A 21,463-nucleotide genomic window follows, 5' to 3' on the forward strand; every position below is an offset into this window, starting at 1 on the left:
CCGATTACAAATAAAAGATTGGTAACCGTAAGTACAATGGAACAGAAATGCTAAGATTAGGAAGCAACAAGATGACATAGAACCCACAATGGAAAGTTTTTCTATGAGAACATCTTGAGCTATCTTCAACTTACTTTATTTCTAACCGTTTGCTTTTTGATAGTTTGACAGTTTTTGTGAAGTTTTTGTTGTTGTTGTTTTTCTTTAACCAGACATTAAGATAGGTAAGCTTCCTCCCACTGATAACTATTAGTAATTTCAGAAACATTTAAATAGAATGTTCAAAATGTATCTCAGAAATGTTCATTACAATATTATTTATAGTACTGAAAAGTTGAATATGATACAAACTCAGGATAAATACATTATGACAAATGTGAACCACAGATTACCATGCAATCATTCGGGGAAAAATGAAGTTCCAAAAGGTTTCATGAGTTGAAAAGATGTTCTCAACAGGACAAGAGGGAAAAATAAAGATGTCAAACTAACAGAGGCATGCCTGTTGTAGGTCATCCTCAGGACAATTTCCTATGTGGGCATGAGACATCTGGCATGTCACTATTTTCCCTATACCTAAATACATATGTGACTAATAAATTATTTCTATAATTAAGTGTTTTTAAGGAAGGAGTACCAAAGACATTGTCCCATTTTCTGAAAAATCACCTGGAAATCTTCCCCCAGAAGATCATGGACAGAACCAGGGCAAGGGTGAGGGGAGAGGAGCACTCACCTCAGGCACAGAATTTAAGGGACACCAAAAACAAAGTAATCTGCATAAATGCTGTTAACACAACATTTAAAAAATCAAAATCAATGCAAGAAAATCCATGATAAATAAAATATTCAAATACAAGATCTGTGCTATGCTGGATCACAATGAACTTACAGTCATATATATAATTTGTTGTTAATCCTCACTTGAGGCTACTTTTTCCACTGGTTTTCAGAGAGAGTAAAAGAGAGGGAGGAAGAAGGGAGAGAGAGAGGGAGAAACTTCCATGTGAGAGAGACATTTCTATCGGTTGCCTCCCCCACACACCAGGGAGTGAACCTGAATCCCAGGTACATGCCCTTGACCAGGAATAGAACCTGGGACCCTTACACGCACAGACCAATGCTCTAACTACTGAGACCACACCAGCCAGAACTTAAATATATTTTTAATGTGTTTTTTTCTAGAACTTAATTTTTTAAATGTTACTGATGAATTTTCTTCCATTCAAACCAAGAAAATCAAAATTTTAATAAATTCTGGTTTGGGGATAAATAAAATATTTAAATTTAGAATAATGTTTTAGGTTCCAATATCCCTACTTTTCAGCTTCTCAATTTTTTTCAACTATTTTAATGTTCAGGGGGAAAAGTCACATTGTAGGTAATCAATAAATACCACTTAAGAGAATAGATTTGTACTTTTTGGACACCATAAATTATTTGAATTATAAGAGCAAAGCTATTTCATTTCATATTTATGGAATTTGAGGACCGCGCAGTTTTTAGTCTGAGCCTCTTCTCCCCCTAGTGGAGGCACGTGAGATCACAGGGGTAAAGGAACTCACCAAGTGTAGTTTCGTGTTCTAGTAAGAAAAATTCCTATTGTGGAGGTCACAGCTTTATTCATTTACCTTAGAAATATAGGGTTGCTTAGGGAAACGGTGTTTTAGAGCAACGTGTAACACTGTGGTAGAGACAACGCCTCATGCAAGGCTTCTGTCAGAAAGAACTTTGTTCAAGCATATAGATTTATACATCTTGATAGTGAAGAGGAAATGAGATTCAAACCCTTCTCTTTGTACAAACTATTGCAATCAAATGCAAAATGATGACAATCTGTTGGTTGCTGAATCAGCAATTGCCACAGAAATGCTTCATAGCAAACCATTCCTGAAACTGCCTTCAAACCATGATACTTGATTGTTGATCCTCAGTCCATGGATGGGGAGGTGTTGATCTTAGTTAGGCTCACTCATGAGACCACAGTCAGCAACAGCTAGTTAGGTGGCTAGTTAAGGACATTCTCAGCTGCTATAATGGCACAACCTAGCTCTGCTCCCTTTGCTTTTCACACCCCTCCAGCCGGATAGCATGGGTATGTTCTCATGGTGGAGGCAGGAGTGCCAAGCAAGCAATACCAACTATGTAAAGGGCAAGAAGGGATGCACACCCAATGCTGAAACCTCTGTCTTTTACTCCTGTTTGCTAAAATTGCACTGGCCAAAGCCAGACTCGAGGCCAAGCCAGAGTCAGAGCAGGGAGTGGTTACTAAGTTACAGGGAAGAGGGTATGGAGAGATGGAGACCATTCTGGAGGCCACTAATGCAATCAGCCTACCAAGATTGGCTATGGTTAAGAGCCATGTCGTCTCTTGCTTCAGCCTCCCTTACAGCTGTCACCTCTGTACTGAACACTCTGAACAAGCCAAGCATTAAAGACCAAACTATCATAAACAAACTCATGCCTCAGCTTCCCTCTCAAGCTGTTGCTGCCACAAATAACAAAGACTGAGCCTCCATCAACCAAGTTTCATGTTATCAAATTGTCTTATACAAAGGAAGAGAAAGAGAGGGACAAGGTGTTGGGAAGAGAAACTCTGTGGTCAATAACTCAAAACCCATCTCAGCCACCTATGGCTGTGTGATGCTGAGGAAGTTACTTAACCTCTCAGAGTCTCACTTTCCGTGTCTTCAAAATGGAGAGTAATCATTTATTCACCCTATTTATGGAGACTGTACTAAATGTAATTCTCTGTACTCATGGAGTCTAAGTTGGAGACATCCTAGAAAAAGAGAAATTCTCATACAGGGCTCAAAAACATGAAGCCTTAGAGAACACACAGAGGTGACATTTAATCCTACTCTGGATTCGGCACATGCTTCCCAGTAGGGGTGATGACTAAACTGACACTCGGAGTGAGGGCAGAAATTAGTCAAATCTTCCCGAAAGGTATCCTGTGAAGAGGGAATGGCAGGTACAAAGTCTCAAACTCAAGATGGTTCCTTTCCGGCTACCAGCATGGCCAACAGAAGAATATTCTAGCATATGCCAGAACATTCATTCAGGGGTACCACACAAATTCCCTGGTGAACTAGTTAAAATGCAAGTTCTGGTTCTGTAGATCTGGGGAAGGGTCTGAAATCCTGCTTTTCTAGAGAGGTGATGCTGATCCATGGGCCACACAGACCACACTGAGTAGGGAGGTACTAGAGAGGCCACAAAAGAGAGGATTTCTGCATATTAAATGTTCATCTCCTCTCCCTGGCACTCAAGATTTTATGGGGGATGGAGAGCAAGGTGGGAGGGTGATACCTTTGTGAGCAGCGTAAATCCTGACCAAGTCAGAAAAAAGTTCCTGGAAGGAAGGGAAGCACTGTTTACCCGAAAGTTTCCAGGAAATCAAAACACTTTCCAAAGGCTGTTATCATCAAGTGCTCCAACCCTTCATGAAATGCTTGCGTTCTGCTCCATCAACCACTCCTACTTACCTGCATAACTCTCAAGTGTTTGTGCCAAAGTGCTTTATTTGGCCCCTGGGACTATTACAGTTTTACTGACCATTTCTTTAAAAGCAGGAAGTCTTTGTCAAAGGGTAAGCAAGTCGGATGAAAAATCATTTACTGAGCGGTGTGCCGTGTCAAGAGCATGATAGGTGCTGGAGTGGCAGGCTGGGAGCCATGCACCAGTGAACATAACAAAAAACAAAATGGTAGCAGATCATCTTGCTCACACCATTTCACTGAGATCTGTTATTTCCACGGAACTCTGGAAAGGCAGAGTTGCAGAACACAGGAGGTGAAAACTGTCATCTGGAATTGACACTCTTGTTTCTCCCCAGTACACAAAACTAAGGGAGACTGCCCACCCATCCATGCTTTGAACGGCCCAGAATATTCTGGGGCTGGCGAGATCCTGTATTTCTGCATTAAGCGGGGAAGAGAAGATTTCAGGATAGGCTCCTGCAGGCATGTGCTTTCCTCGAATGTTGCTCCATACCGCATTTGAAGAGCAAGAGAGGACTTTAAACCTGTGAGAGAGAAATCAGAATCAGCAGCAGTATTAGTACAGATATAAATCCGGGGGTCACATCTATAAGGGGCACAGGTCTTCTAAACACAGAGAGAGACGATACAGCAACAAAGACTAGAAGGGTACATATTCAAATGTTAATGGTGATTATTCCTAGCATGGCAAGCATCCTTGGCAAACTCAAGAGCCATTTTCAAACTCTTCACCAGTGATAACTCCCATTCTATAAGCTAGAAAGCCAAATACTTGACCTTGTCAAATTCCTTTATAACTATGAGTGGTCATGTGATGCAGTTGTGACCATTTAGGTAAAAGGGAGGTCTGCTAAGGGTTTTCTGGGAAAACTTTTGTTTCCTGTTAAAGGGAGAGGATTGAGAGTCTGTCACTTATGGCCATCCCTCTTCTTTCTGCCTTGACCATGGTCATGATAGCTGGAGCTATGGCAGCCATCTTGCAATCATGAAAATAATTTGATGAAAAGCCAACATACTGCTAGTGGAATGGCAAAACAGGGAGAGTCTAGATCCTTTACAACACGACTGAGCAATAGAACCAATACCAGCAACCCCTAACTCTGGGCTTCTATTCTTGCAAGAAACATAATTCCCTATTTAATTAAACCACTGGATCTTAGTTACTTGTGCATGTAATATATCGGTGAGAAAATAAGACATTCTAGTGGGGATAGAAGATCATGAATAATAAAATAAATAAGGAAGCTATAGTATGTTGGAAAGTGGAGTGCTATGAAAAGAAAGTCAGGACAAAGAGGAGAGAAAAACATGAATGCCAGGGTAGAGGAAGAGGAGGCAGTTCAAGATAAGAGTTGTCAGAGGAACTCCACTGATAAGAAATTATTAAAACAAAGATATGAAGGAAGTGAGGGAAGTGGAGGAGTTGGTCATGTGGGTACCAGGACAAGAACATTTATGACAATGACTTTCTAATTCAAACTTCTTAAGGAATAAGTGAGCCCGGCATGTTTGAAGAATCCTGAGCAGGCTATGGCTTTTACTCTGAGTAAGATGGGAGCCATGCAGTAATGTAGGCAGAGAAGGGAGGTGACCTAGCTCAGGTGTTCACAAGTGCCCTCTGGCTGCTACAGGGAGAACAAACCAAAGGTGGGGCAAGGGAAAGGTGGCAGAGGAAGCAGAAAGACCCCTTATGAGTCGATTTCCATAATCCTGGTTAGAGATAATACAACTTGGACCAGAATAAAAACAATGAAGGAAAAAAAGTCAGATTCTGCATACATTTTTAGGAAGAGTCAACAGGATATGCTGAGGGGTTGGAGAATGGAGGCTAAGAAGAAAAGCAGAGTCAGGGATAACTCCATGGCTTCATGCTGAGCAACAGAAGGATAGAGGACCCTCCTTGGAAATGGGTTGTGGGAAGATCAGAAACTCTGTTTAAAACATGTTACATTTCTAACATCTATTAGCCATGAAAGTTATTTTTTCACTGATATATTACAGGCACAACCACCATTAATAGGTGGTTGGTTATGTAAGTCTAGAATTAAGGAGAGGGAGCTGGACTGCACATTATTTGACATTTGGGGGGCATTGCTTATGCCATGAGATTGGGTGAACTCTGTTATGCAGACAAAAATGTGTTCTCCTGTGGAAAACAATGCATTGTCAGAGGACCCCCTATCTATGTGGGGGCTACTTTACAACTCTAAATTTTAAATAACTGACAGCAATGCAAAATAATTCTGTGGAAAAATCAATGTTGCCTCCATTTACATATTCAAATATTTATGAAATAATATACAGATGTATTATAATTCATATATACATATGCATGATACATAAATAATATATGTAAATTATGCATATCATTATACTATAATTTTATGTATATTTATAACTATATGTATAGTTCTATTATATATCATTGTATGGTATGGTATGTATTATATATATAATGATCAACAAGGGAAACAGGCAGATGTTATAACTGGCTCAAACCAGAATGCAAAAAATAGACATATATGTAATACACAATACATAATACACATATAATGTATACCACATAAATAATGTATGCATAATACATATTATATAATGCATATATAACATATAATGTGTATAATGCATGCATAATATATAATGCACATATACTGTATGCAATGTATATAAAATATACATAATATATATTACATAATACATATGTATGTTTGTACTTACTCTTTTGAGCCAGTTATAACATCTGCCTGGTTCCCTCACTGATAAGTCAGAAGAATTAAGATCCTTAACATATGCTCATTTTATATCTGTATGAGTCATGATTATATCTTTTTTAGGCCACATAGCTACTAAGAGGCCGAGCTAAGATTTAAACCCAGGCAGCCTGGCACCCAAATCCCACACTTCATCAGTAAGCTGATACACGTGGACATGCTTAGCTCACAGTAGGTACTAATGCACAGTGGTGTCTAGTACTGCTAAGAAGCAGGCATTCCATTCTATCAGAACCTGCATCAAACAAGAACTCTCACCGTTTTGGAAGTAGAGGGGATGGATGACAGTAAGATTCCTGAGGTCTGTGACTGGCTGGGTTTGGTCTTCCTGGTGATCCATTTCCTGTATTCTTCCCGCACCTGGAGTTGGAGACAGACACCGGACGATGACTCACTCCCAGGTGCAGGAAGTGTGCTCCACAGTCATGTCCCGTGGAAGGAGGAGAAGTCAAGGACAGGGAGGGAAGCAGCTACATACCTGGCGGTTGAGCAGACAGTGAATGAGGAAGATGAATGCTCCCTGTAGGCTATTGATGATGGTGAACAGGTAGGCCATGACACTGGCTATGGGTCCTATCTGGAAAATGCCCAACACCCAGGAGCACCCCAAGATGAAGAGCTGGGCAAAGGCCTTGAATGTCAGCAACCTGGGGGAGAAGATTTGCAAAAGATAAGGTGCTGGGAGGTGGCTGTTATCCTGTGGGCATGCTCCCAGGATTGGTCTGAGGCTGCCACTCTATGACCCGCCACCAGGGTGGGAATAAACATGAGGCAGAGTCTCCATGCCTAGAGGAAGGAAAATCGAATCCCACAGGCCTTTGAAAGGTTGTGTATCTACAGATATACACGGCACAAAGATGTGTGAACACATGTATTTAATGCAGTATGTCTGAAAGCTAGAAGGACTCACATGTCCATGACTTTGGGACATGCTAACTCAATGGTAAAACCATACTATGAAATACTATAAAGTCCTCTTCAATTGAGGTAAAACTCATTACATAAAATTCACCATTTTTACCAAAAAGTGTGTGATTCAGTGATATTTGGCCCATCCACAATGTTGTACAAACATTACTACTACCCAGTTCCAACACATTTTATCACCCCAAAGAGAAACCTATACCTATTAAGTAGTCATTATCCACTCCCCTCTCCTCCAACTAGAAACCACCCAGATATCCATCAAAAAAAGAATGGATTGCCCGGCTGGCATGGCTCAGTGGTTAAGCATCGACCCATGCACCAAGAGGTCACCAGTTTGATTCCCAGTCAGGGCGAATGCCCAGGTTGTAGGCCAAATCCCCAGTGGGGGGCATGCAGGAAGCAGCCAATTGACGTTCTCTCTCATCAATGTTTCTATCTCCCTTTCCCTCTCCCTTCCTCTGTCTCTAAAATCAAATTTTTTTAATAAAATTATTTTTAAGATGAATGGATCAACACAATGTGGCCTATCCTTGCATTGGAATACTATTCACCCATGAAAAAGAGTGGAGCTCTGACACTCACTACAACTTGGATGGACCTTGAACACATGAAGCTCAGTGTGAGAAGCCAGACACAAAAGGCCACACAGTGTGTGAAATGCCCAGAATAGGCAAATCTACAGAGACAGAAAGCAAATGATAAAATAATTTTTTAAATGAAATGAGACAATATACTATAGAGGCTAAGAAAGGGTTCAGGTTCTGGGCCAGACTGCCTGAAAATAAATTCTGCCTGATTCATTCACTAACTTGTGCCCTTAGCAAGTTGCTTCACCTCACTGTGCCTCAGTTTCCCCCCAATTGATTTAGAGATAATAATACAATACCTACATAATGGTATTGCTTGTTCTACATATTAAATGAGATGGCAAAGGTGCATAGAACAGTGTGTGACACAAAATAAGCATGTTTATTTGTTTTAACCTTAAGTATTATATGAAATTAACTATGTATTATGTGGGGAAATAAAGTGCTGGATGATGTGTAGAGTATCCTATCATTTATGTAAAAGGGGAAGGATGTGTAAGTATATTTTCTGGAAGGTGGCTCAATCTGATAATGGCTGCTTAAGGTGGGAGAGATCTGGGGACCTAGGGTGTCTGGGTGTTCACTTTGTGAACTCAGAAAAAAGATACCTACTAAGAAGAGCTCCTGGTGGCTAACTGGGTTCAAATTTTTAAAAACAGAGCCTAGCAGCCATTTCTGCACAGGGCACTCTCACACAAATTGCACTTCACGGAAGCACTGGACAGCCTGTCTCTAGCCTGAACTTCCTACCTGCACGCCCTATGTTCCTGCCATCTGAACCAGCCATTATAAAGAAGTTCTTGGAATCCTATTTCAACTAATAGGACTCAGGCTTTCCCCACCAACCAGAGCTAAACACCATCAGCCAATCAGAGTAGCTCTATTCTGACCAATCAGGACAGTGACTTTTGGACCAATCAGCTGTGAAGATTTGTAATCTTCATTTGCACGAGGACAGACCAATCAGGGACCACAGGTGGGGAATACTGCCCATTCAAGCCAGTTTCCCTGTGGCTTAGAAAGCTCTCTTTTCCTTTCCACCAAAGACGAAAAGGCTGTGTCTCCCTGGCGAATCTGAAACAGGGAAGATCTCACCAGAGGACAAAGCAAACCAATATGGAACAGACTTGTCCAGTTGAAGAGGGGCCTGGACCCAGCGCTGTCTCCACAACCATGCTGTATCACATGGGAGCTGGTTTGCGCAGAATCAAGTTTCCATACCCTAATGTAGGGATTCCTGTTGCCACTGAGTTGGCACCAGCAACCATCGGTTGACATTTTTTACACTACTTAATTTTTCTTACCGTTGCATGTATTGACTTTGAACTTTTTACATTAACTTTTTAAAAATAATATTTAGAAAAAAGACTTAAGATGGATGAGGGATTGAACACTGAGAGGATAAAGAGAGGAAGGACATGAGCAGGCCACTGGCAATAAAACCTGCACTATGTCTGGTTTCAGTAGGTCCTTAAAATGAAAATTAGTTGAGTGATGAAGTTAGGAAACACAAATGGTCTGATAATGGAAAAAGTAAAATGGAACAAGCATTGCTAAGAGATTCACTTACAACAGAGTTGGGAGGCCCTTAGGGAAGTGGGGGTCTCTGAAAAACTGGTGCCTGGGTTCTCAGAGGTGCTATTAAGTTGCTAATCAGCTGCTGGCTACTAAACTCAGCTCAAGGCTAAGCCATCAACATCCTGGAACAATACATGAAATTTTCCTCCTCCTTGTAGTGTTTAACCCCCTTGGTGGCATATTGAAACTAACCAAATACTGGTAACCTCGCCAGCAATCCTTCACTTGCAGGAAAGAATTACACTGGGGTTTTTGCCTTTATAAACCCTGCCTTTCTTTGCTCCCTCCAGAGCACATTTCAGGTTCCCGCCCCCTCCCAGATTCAAATCTTTTTAAAATCCCAGCAAACTTTTAAATTGTTTTACAGTCTCAGCTCTTTAGTGGCCCATAGGTATAATTAGGATATTCCCACATGTGTAAAATAAAATCATATATATGAAGCTAAAGTAATGAGATTATATATTTCGCCAATTAAATCTGCAGAATGGCACAACAAAAAATTATAAATCCCAGTGCTAGCAAAGTTGCAGGTAAACAAACACTCTTAAAAATGGAGACAAATTTTTTGGAAAACCATTTGCAGTATATAATAAAAGTGTTACAATCTAACCTACCCTTTTGTTTGGGCAATTTCATGCCTAGTTCTTTGATTAAATAACTAACTCTAGGCATGGAAAAAGACTTATCTACAAGAATATTTAAGGCAGTATTGTTTATAGCAGAAAAAAAATAATGTAAATGTCCATAGGGGATTATTTAAATAAGTTATTCTGTGTCCTTTCACTGAAATGCTGTGGAAAAAAAAAAAAAAGACTTTGATGAATTTATAATTTTAAAATACTCATGACACGTTAGAGAAAAATGGTAATAAAAATAAAATAGTATTGTGTTTTTGCAAATATGCACATATAAGTATGCACAGAAGAATTAGAAAAGGTATTAATAGGTTCAATATAGGAAACACTCTTCCTAGTAAACTGTGTTAAGTGGCTTCTAGCATAAGTGGCTAAAGTTAGTATTAATAAAGGAAGGAAGCAGCCCTGGCTGGTTTGACTCAGCAGTTAGAGCGTCGACCTGCGGTCCAGAGAGATCCGGGTTCGGTTTCCGCTAAGGGCACATATCTCCGTGGCAGTTTGTCCCCGGCCCTGGTTGGGTCCTGCGGGAGGCAGCTACCCAGTGTGTCCTTTTCATGTCGATGTTTCTCTCTCTCTCTCTCCCTCTCTCTCCTTCCCACTCTATCTGAACAAAAAAAATGGGAAAATGTCCTCGGGTGAGGATATAAAAAAAAGAATAAAAAAAAAGAAAGAAAGGAAGCGAAGGGAATTGGATATTAAGCCTAATAAACTAGGGAGTTGAGTCAGATATTAAGCCTGCTTCACTGGGAAGTGGCAGCATTCCTAGGCTCCCCAGGGGAACTATAAATTGGTACCAATAACCATCAGGGACTTAATTCCTGATATGTGCAGGAAAAATATTCCCAGAGAACAACTGGCTCAGTGCCTCTCCTTTGCTAGGCACATGCACAGCAGAAGCCAAGACAGTGCAGGGGGAGGTTTTTCTACTTTGAGGCCTGCACAGCAGGAGCCAAGAGGGCAACTGTAGAAGGGAGGTACCTAGCCTGGGGAAAGAATCAGATTGGATGAGGGCACAGAATCCTGGAAGGTCCACAAAAGGGATTTATTCCAGGGAGGGTGTAGCACAAGCCCAGAAAAACCCAGGAAGTACTTGGATAGTTTGAAAGCAATCTTGCTTATTCCCCAAAACCAAACAAATATATGAAGAAAAATACGGATCTTGGAGCAGTTGCTGCTAGAGCCTGCCTGCCCTCCACATCCCCAGTCAATCTTGCCACTACATTTAAACTTCTCCCACGCATGTGCCCTTTGAAATTCCTTTCTCATGACACCTCAAGATCCCATTTTTACCAGTAGCAATTGTGCTAAATGCTTCATAAGCCACATAAAGTGTGAAATATCAATATCCCCATTCTACAGATGAGAAAAATAAGTTTCAGAGAGGTTATGTAACTTGCCTAAGGTCACACAGCCTGTAAATGGTATAGCTGGGGTTTGAGCCCCCAAATCTAGACATTGTGCTATTCTGTCGTAGGCAGAAGACCAGGCAAAGAAAAGCTACTCATTTGTGGAAAGAAAGAAGGGAAACTGGAAGAGGAAAGAAAAGGAAGAAGGGACTGTACCTGGTGTCTTTGAGTGTGGAGATTTCAGCATTGACGCTGGAAAGTTTCTGCCTCAGGATCCACAACGTCCAAGTCAGGAGAATGGAATTGACCTACAAAATCAAGCAAAAAGGATTGAGGGGCCCAGCCCTTGTCGCTCAGTGGTTGAGCATCAACCTATGCAACAAGAAAGAGGTAGGTCATTGGTTCAATTCCTGGTCAGGGTACATGCTTGGGTTGTGGGCTCCATCCAGTAGGGGGCGTGCAGGAGGCAACCATATTGATGCTTCTCTCTCATTCATGTTTCTATCTCTCCCTTTAAAAAAAAATCAATAAAGTACTCAATCATCTTTTTAAAACGGATTGAGAGGTTAGATATACAAACTGTTAAAAGAAAAAATAAAATTACTATTATTACAAGCATTACTAAGAGAAAAATGTAAAAATAGGTTCAGGAGGCTCTTAGGGAAGTCGGGCTTCTGCAAGTCTTCTACCTCAGTTCTCAGAGCTGCTATTAAGTTTCTAACCTGTTGCTAAAGTCAGCTCAAGGCTGAGCCATAAACAATCCTGTAACAACTCAGGGAAACACCTTAAAGTTTTCACCATCTCCTTTGTTACTGAAACTAACCAAGTCTGGAAAGAATTACACTTTGGAGTTTTTGCTTTTACAGATCCTACCTTTCTTTGTTCTCCCCTAGAGTACAATTTAGGTTGATACCTGAATACACTGTGGTCAGAGTTGCAGCTCCTTTTGCTCAAATAAATGCTTCTCATTTGTTATCACAATCTAAAATAAATTTTGGTTGATAAAACAGACAATGGCCAAACCATCTTTAAAAATGAAACTCTGACCCAGCCTTCATTAGGAAGACCAACAATAACTTCTGTAGCAACTGACCCAAAACGACCTGGATTTGATCAATAATTGACAGCTTCCCTAATTTATGCCCAACTCCAATTTATAAGCAAAAGCAGAAAGCCATTATGTACCCATAGCCAGTCATATAGGTGCCCTGCCTTTAGTTAGACCATCTGTGGGATCCCCATGCCTGCAACCTCTGATCAAGGCACATCAGAGGTCTCCCTTTTTGCCTCTATAAAGCTTTTCCTCCTCAGCCTGCTTTTTAAACTAACAAATCAAGCAATGGTGGCTATTCCCTTACTATAGCAATCTCTGGATAAATAGCCTTTGCTTGTTCTCATTTGGGTGATCTTTATTTATTTCCACTGGATGCATCTGGGAAGTTAGAATCAAGACTGATGCCCTGTTATGGGTTGAATTGTGCTCCCCTCCCCACCCCCACCCTCCACACACACACAAAAGAAATGTTGAAGTCCTAATCCCCAGCATCTCAGATCTTATTTGGAGATCTGGTCTCTACAGAGATGATCAAATTAAAATGAGGTCATTAGTGTGAGCCCTAATCCAATATGACTGGTCCTAATCCAATATGACTGGTATCCTTATATGAAGAGAACATTAGGACACAGACATGCAGAGAGAAATGACCATATGAAGATACAGAGAGCAGACAGACGTCTACAAGCCAAGGAAAGCCTGAGGCTACCAGATGTTGGAGAGAAGACTGGAACAGATCCTTCCCTAACGCCTACAGAGGGAGCTTGGTCCAGCCAAAGTCTTGATTTCAGACATCTAGTCTCCAGTACTGAAGCAATAAAATTATGTTATTCTGAGCTACCCACTTTGTAATATTTTGTTCTGGCATCTCTAAAAAACTAATGCATGGCCCTGAAAAATCTGATTGAGGTTAGAGCAGAACCCTCTGGGAGAATACAACTGTAAAAATCCCCCAGATTTAGATCCATCAAATATGAGCTCATAATTAACAATTACAAGTGACACAAGGAAACAAGCCACCATGAGTGAGAGAAGGAAATATCTGCAAGACTGTAGAATCTGGATTGGAGTAAAGGAGGCAGGAGATGATTGCTACTCAACATCCTTCAGGATTCCCAGAGAGTAGACTGGTGGTTGCCATGATGAGGGGATGAAAATTGGGGAGATGTTGGTCTAAGGTTACGGTTTTACTTATGCGAGGTGAGAAATTCTCCAAATCTAATCTACAGCATGGTGACTATAGTTAACAATACTGTGTTGTATTCCTAAAATTTGGTGAAAGGGTAGACCTCAAATGTTCTTACCTGCCATTTTCAACAACATGGATAGATCTTGAGGGGATTAGGCTAATGAAATAAGTCACAAAGAAAAGAACAAACACTGTTTGGTTTCACTCATAGATGGAATAAAAAACAAACTCATAGATACAGGCAACAGAATGGTAGTTACTGGAGGATAAGAAAGTTGGGAGGGAGAGTGAATTGGGTAAAGGGCGTCAAATATATGGTAATGAAAAGACACTAGACTTTTGGCAGTGAGCACACAATAGAGTACACAGATGTAGTATTATAATATTGTATACCTGAAATCTATATAATGCCAAAACCAATGTTACCACAATAAATTTAACTTAACAAAAAGAAAGGAAAATTGGTAACTATGTGAGGTGACAGAAATGTTAATTAGCTTGATGATAGTGATAAATTTCATAGTGTATACATATGTCAAAACTTCAAGTTGTTCACCTTAAACATATACAATTATTATTTGCCAATTATATCTCAATAAAGCTGAATAAAAACACTTTCTACCTTTTCTTTCATTCACAATCTGGGCTCAGAAGCAATTAATATTCCTATTTTACTGAAACACAAAGGATGAAGATTGTGCCCCCTCCCAGGGGATTTTCATGTTGCATTTAAAAAAATCAGGAGTCAGCCCTGGCTGATTTGGCTCAGCAGTTAGAGCATCGACCTGCGGACCAGAGATTCCCAGGTTTGGTTCCCGCTAAGGGCACATACCTTGGTTGCAGTTTGTCCCCAGCCCTGGTTGGGGTTGTGTGGGTGGCAACCAGTTGATGTGTCCCTTTCACATCAATGTTTCTCTCTCTTTCTCCCTCTTTCCCTCTCGCTCTATCTGAAAATAAATGCAAAAATGTCCTTGGGTGAGGATTAAAAAAAAATTAAAAATAAAATATCAGGAGTCAAAGATATTACACTTCAACTTGGAATCTCAAGAATGAAGGATCAGAAGGGAGAATATTTCAGAGGAATAAGTGACCTCGGCTAGGCAACTTCCACTGCCATTCCCCAATCTCTCTCTTTTTTTTTTTTTAATAATCCTCACCCAAGGACATTCCTCCATCTATCCCCAGATATAGTAGGAGGTGGGCAGGGGGAAGAGAGAAACATCAATGCAAGAGAGAGACATCGATTGGTTGCCTCCCACACGACCCCAACTAGGGCCAGCGATCGAGTGCCCCCAACCGGAATTGAACCCACGACTCCTTGGTCCACGGGCCGATGCTCCAACCACTGAGTCAAATTGGCCAGGGCACTTCCCGATCTCTTGATTCAGGTCCCTCCTCCAGAACCCACAGTACCAAGCAATTTGCTTACCAGTATGATTGTGCAAACTGGCCCCAGGAAACTCCAGATAAACCCTGTCTCTGTATTCATCCAACAGCTATGGAGAGAAACAGGAGGAGTCAGTGCTGACCTTAGAATTAATTACTCCAGCCCCGCCAAGTACACTAATGGAGAAGAAAATTGGGAGATGAGACAGAGATAAAAATTCGCATGATGGTGCAAGTTGCATTTCAGTTTTCTTTGAACCTGGATAAATCTTCTTTCTGATCTCCTTTCTGGGTAAATGTTCCTGAAATGTTCACCTAGTGCCCTGAGTAGAGCCCATTCTCAATTCACAACCTTTGTAATCCCTTTTTCCTCTTTTCAGGACTCTCCACGGCGTATCTCATCATTCAAATCTCAGTTCAAATGTCACCTCCTTTGAGAAGCCATTCCTGACTATTTCTAACTAAGTATACAGTCCTCAATCCTGGCCCCTCTCTAGCTGCCTTTTTTAATAGCATCTATTGGAATCATAAATATCTTGTTCAGTTGTTTGTTAGTTGCCAATTGCCTGTCTTCCCTTACTAAATTATGAGCTGCTTGAGAATTTAGACCTTGAATTTTTGTTCATCTCTGAATACCTAGAACTAGTATGGACAAGGCATTTCATAACTATTTTTTGGAAGAAAGGAAGAATCTTGCCATTTGCAGCAACATGGATGAAACTTGAGGCCATTATATTAAGTGAAATAAGACAGACAGAGAAAGACAAATACAATATGACCTCACTTACATGTGGAATCTTTTTTAAAAAAGAAAATCAAGTTCACAGATACAGAGAACAGATAGGTGGTTGCCAGAAGTGAGGGTGGGGGATGGGAGAAGTGGGTGAATGGGGTCAAAAGGTACAGACTTCCAATTATAAAATTAATTAATCCTGGGAATGTGATGTACAGCATGGTGACTATAGATAATAATGTTGTATTGTATATTTTAAAGGTGCTAAAAGAGTACATGTTAAAAGTTCTCATCACAAGCAACAAATATGTAACTGTGAGGTGATGGGTGTTAACTAGACTTACTCTGGTGATCATTTCATAATATATAGAAATAATTTTAATCTATGTGCTATTTTATTTTTAATCCTCACCCAAGAATATTTTTAGAGAGTGGAAGGGAGATGGGGGAAAGAGAGAGAGAGAGAGAGAGAGAGAGAGAGAGAAACACTGATGTGAGAGATATTTCAATTGGTTGCCTCCTGCAGGACCGTGACCAGAGCCTGAAATCGAACCTGCAACCCAGGTGCATGCCCTTGACTGGGAATTGAGCCCATGACCCTTTAATCAATGGACTGATGCTCTAACTACTGTGCCAAACCATCCAGGGCTATATGTTGTCTTTATTAAATATGCATTTCCACCATCAAAGCATAAACCATGCATTACATTAGAGCATACTATTCTGGTTCACAAATGATAGCTACACATTTTCCAGAAACATATTGACATTATACTCTAAATTCATGTATATTTCCAAAACCCACCCACTTCCAATGTGTATACCATGTGTACATGTTGGATTTCATCCTGTGCTGTATTGATAGGCAATCTAGTCCCTGGAATCAGTGAAAATCTGGCCTATTTAGGCAATCAATTGCTATGATCATTGGAAAATATAAGAATTTCAGATATAAGAATGAAAAGTGAATATTTAGAACATTCCATTTTGTTCACAGTGACCCATATGGGTATGAGAGATAACTAAGGAATCAGAGTATAGTACACTTTTATTAGATAAAGCCCTTTTAATCAATTCCTTCAGTCTCCTGAATTACTCCATAGTAATTGTTATGATTTCCTCTGAATGGCCATTTAGCAATGGTACATCTGTCTCCCTTTCCCCTAGCAATAGCACAAACATAGTCATTCAATTAAATTTATCTTCATTTTTGAAACTCTACAGATAGATTGGATGATGTCATAACATTGCATCCTTAGCAATTAAGGTGGTAGACTGAATGTAGTACTTTGACAAAGTAGGGACAAGCAGCCAAATGAGTCTCTTTTGCTCTTAATCTCCTTATCTGCTCTATAAAGCTAACTCTTCGCATAAAGCCTGAAGAATGCAAAGTAGCTTTTGGAAAATGCAAGTTTTGTTTTACTATTTTTATGGCTTTTTTCTGCTATGAACTAGTTACTGTATGATTTCATTCAGTGAATGGGCAACTGTGTTAACCATTAAAGGTCATGCAAAGATTCTAAACCTTTCAATTTCCAGTGCTAACTGCCTATGGCCTCCTGTTGCAGCATATGGAGCTTTCTGTTGAGTTTAACAATGCAAAGTAATAGTTTGGCTTTCTTTAGCAGATTATGTAGCTCTTCATAAGCACATTTATGAAGATATCTATAGTGGGTTAAAACTGTGCATAGTTTTATTTTATTCTGGCTGGGTTTTTCTTTTTAAATGTCCTTCTTGGAGATCCAGTGAGATTTGTACTTAAATATTGGAGGAAGAAAATATGTTTGTTCTATCCTGCTCTCTTATGAAAAAGACCATCTATATGAGAGAAGCAAGGTGTGTTGTTTGTTCCACTCTTTTTCTTGGCTTCATATTCTTTTTCTTCATGAGTTTTAAGGTAAGAAAATGCAGGGAACTAAAAAGGGATTATGTGGTCATAGAATCTCAACAAAACCTCAACTTAGTATTAGGACACAGAGACTTTATTAGAATATATTTTTTAAAAGAACAGGTTTTCTATTACTCCATACTTGGTTGATTCAAACAATAGAGCTTTGTGTGCTGATGCAGTGAATCTGCAACTGCTCAGATGAGTCAATAATTTAGAAATATAGCTAGGGAGGATTCCAAGATAGCAGTGGGTTAAGTAGATGCTACACTGACCTTGTCCCAGGACAAAACTGAAATTACAACTAAAATACAGAAAAATCATCCTGAATAACCAACTGAAGACTAGCTGGAGAGAATCCTTATAACCAAGGACATCAAGAGGAGCCCACATTGAGCCTGGTAGGAAGTGCAGAGGCACTAGAGAGCTGTCTGGGTCCCACAGGCAGCCTCTGAAGTGCTGAAGGAATATCTCAGCTGTGGGGGATTTCCTCCTGAGAAGTCTGGGGTCTAAACCCAAAGCTGGGCTCCCCAACCCAGAGTAATGGAATTGGGAAAGGTTCCCATACAACATCTGGCTGTGAAAAGCACCAGAGATTCTGTTCAACAGGGACAGATGACTAGAAACACAAGCATCCACTTAAAGGGCGAATGCACTACATTTGGTTTGCAGCCACTCACCTTGGGCTTCTGCAGAGAGAGGGCAGAGTGGACTAGAACTACATGAGGAGAGTCTAGGGGTGGTTGTTCTGGGGAAACAGCTGGAAAAGTAGCCACCAGGATCCCTGTGCTGAGTCATTCCCTCATGCTGCAGATGCCATCTTTCTCAGGCAGAGTTTTCTCAACAAAGTAGTATTAGCCCAGGGGGAAGAAATTGCCCAACAGTTGGAAACTCTCTTGCCTTGCCCTGTGGAGTTTATGCCTCGCTGAGAACTACAACATGAGGCTCATTAAATGATTGAGACTAACAGTCAGCCTGCAGGCAGAGGCAGGTTTCTGGTGCTTTGAGTCTTTGCCTGAACTACTTCTCTGCCCAGAGCTAATAAAAGTAGACTTTGGTGTTCAGCTTGGTTCTTTCCATATACACCTAGCAAAGGGAGCCACAAGCTGCAGATCACTGATAGCTCAAAATAGGGTACTCTGGGCCAGTCACAAACAATGTCTGACATTGGCCTACACCAGAGACCCTCTGAAGAGGCCCAAAACCAATAAACCCAGGGACCAGCTTCAGTGAACAACAGAGCAGGACCCAATAAGGTAAACAAGGAGTATATTTACAGGGAAATTTTAACAGGCTCCAAACCCTGCTAAGGCGAATTATGCTGCATGTGAAAAACATCTGCACAGCAGCCTGCAGGTGAGCCTCACTGTCAGCGAGCCAGAGGGAAAGCCCTTGCACAGATGAGCCAATAACAATCAAGACTCAATTACAACAGGAAGGCCCACACAATGTGTATAAGGGACATTATTAGAACATCTAGGTCTGGCGATTAGGGAGACTGTGCCACTGGGTCCTACAAGTCACTTAATTTATAAGGCCATCATATCAAGTCTGAGAATCATAGCAGATCTACTTAATACAAAGAAACAAACCCAAACAGGAGGCCAAACATGGAGACAAGGAACTAAGCCCCAGATGAAAGAACAAGAGAATTCTCCAGAAAAAGACAAAAAAATGCTAAATGAAATGAAAATAAGCTATTTATCAGATATAGAATTCGGAGTAATGATTATAAGAATGCTCAAAAGCATGAAAAAAGATATAGAAACTGTGAAAAACAATCAGTCAAAATGAAGAATAAAATAGCAGAAATGAAAAATACACTGGAAATAATAAACAGCAGATTAGAGGAAGCTGAGGAGCAGATCAGTGAATTAGAAGACAGAGTAGAAAAAAATCACTCAGAGAACCAGAAAGAAAAAACAATTTAAAAAAAATCAGTGTGATTTTTCACAGAAGCTGTGAAAAAATATAAAATGAAATATCCACATTATAGGAGTACCAGAAGAAGAAGAAAAAAGTGAGCAAGGAATAGAGAACCTGTTTGAAGAAATAACGGCAGAAAACTTTCCTAACCGGGTGAAGGAAAAAGTCACACTACTTAAGGATGCACAGAGTCCCAAGCAAGTAGAACCCAAAGAGGCCCACACCAAGACACACCATTAAAATGCAAAATATTAAAGACAAAGAGAGAATCTTAAAGACAGCAAGAGAAAAACAACATGTTACCTACAAAGGAGCTCCCATAAGGCTGTCAGCTGATTTCTCAATAGAAACACTGCAGGGAAGGGAGTGGCATGACGTATTCAAGGTAATGAAAAGCAAGGATCTGAAACCAAGACTTGCAACAAGGCTATCATTCAAAATAGAAGGTGAAATAAAGAACTTCCGGGACCAAAAAATAAGGCTACAGGAATTTATTACCACCAAAGCAGCATTGCAAGAAATGTTAAAGAGAGAGGATCTAAATAGGCACCTCACCAAACAGGACATACAAATGGCCAAGAGACATATGGAAAAAAGGCTCAATATCACTAATCATCAGAGAGATGCAAATTAAAACAAGTATGAGGTATCACTTCATACCTGTCAGAATAGCTGCCATCAACAAATCATCAAACAACAAGTGTTGGTGAGGGTGTGGATAAAAGGGGACTGTAGTACACTGCTGGTGAGAATGCAGACTGGTGCAGCCACTGTGGAAAAAACTATGGTGTCACCTCAAAAAGGTAAAAATTGAACTACCACTTGACCCAGTGATCTCACTTCTAGGAATATACCCTAAGAAGCCTGAAACACCAATCAGAAAGAATATATGTACCCCTATGTTCATAGCAGCACTATTTACAACAGCGAAGATCTGGAAACAACCCAAGTGTCCATCAGTAGATGAGTGGATTAAAAAGCTGTGGTATATGTACACAATGGAATACTATGCAGCTGTAAGAAAGAAAGATCTCTTCTTATTTGAAATGACATGGAGGGACCTGGAGAGTGTTATGCTAAGTGAAACAAGCCAAGCAGAGAAAGACAAATATCACATGATCTCACTTATTTGTGGAATATGATGAACAAAACAAACTGATGAACAAAATTGACACAGAAACATAGAGGTAGGGTACAGACTGACAAACCTCAGAAGAGGGGGTGTTGGGGGGTGAGAAATAAACCACAGAGTTTATATGCATGTATGCATGAGCAATGGACATAGACAACAAAGCTGGGAATGGGGCAAGGGGGATGGGGAGAAGGGTGTCAATGGGGGAAAAAGGAGAAACATCTGTAACAAAAACAAATTAATAAAAATAATTTTAAGAAAAAGAAATGTTAAAGGGACTGCTGTAATAATAATAAGAAATATAGAGAGAGAAACAGAGGCATAATTAATAAAAATGGCAATAAATAAGTATCTATCAGTAACAATTTTAAATGTAAATAGATTAAATACTCCAACCAAAAGACATAGAGTAGCTGAATGGATAAGAAAACATGACTCATATATACGTTGTCTACAAGAGACGCACCACAGAAAAAAAAGACTTAAACAGGCTGAAAGTGAATGGATGGGGGAAAATGTTCTATGCAAATGGAAATGAGAAAAAAAAAAAAGCTGGGGTAGCAATACTCATGTGTGACAAAATAGCCTTCAAAATGAAGGCCATAACTAGAGATGAAGAAAATCACTACATGAAACTTAAGGGATCAATTCAACAAGAGGATATAACCCTGATAACATATATGTACCCAATTTAGGAGCACCAAAATATATTTTAAAACTTCTGAAAATTTTTGAGGGAAAGATCAACAGCAATACAATCATAGCAGGGGTCATTAACACCCCACTGACATCATTGGATAGATATTCT

The 21,463-nt window shown here is 40.2% G+C and overlaps 1 protein-coding gene across 1 annotated transcript in view; it reads right to left on the reverse strand.

Annotated features, from left to right (window-relative positions):
• Window positions 1–3,075: 3,075 nt before the first annotated feature.
• The window catches only part of ADGRE1 (adhesion G protein-coupled receptor E1), a 58,058-nt gene continuing 39,670 nt past the window's right edge, over window positions 3,076–21,463 (reverse strand). The window contains exons 17-21 of the mRNA XM_036282232.1: window positions 15,020–15,086; window positions 11,564–11,655; window positions 6,753–6,921; window positions 6,533–6,634; window positions 3,076–4,027 (exon numbers count right to left, since the gene is read on the reverse strand). Coding sequence (XP_036138125.1) covers window positions 4,022–4,027; window positions 6,533–6,634; window positions 6,753–6,921; window positions 11,564–11,655; window positions 15,020–15,086 — 436 coding nt within the window. The 3' untranslated portion in view covers window positions 3,076–4,021. The remainder of the gene's footprint in view (window positions 4,028–6,532; window positions 6,635–6,752; window positions 6,922–11,563; window positions 11,656–15,019; window positions 15,087–21,463) is intronic.

Source organism: Molossus molossus, unplaced genomic scaffold (genome assembly GCF_014108415.1).
Source record: "Molossus molossus isolate mMolMol1 unplaced genomic scaffold, mMolMol1.p scaffold_m16_p_4, whole genome shotgun sequence".
Lineage (NCBI taxonomy): Eukaryota > Metazoa > Chordata > Mammalia > Chiroptera > Molossidae > Molossus > Molossus molossus.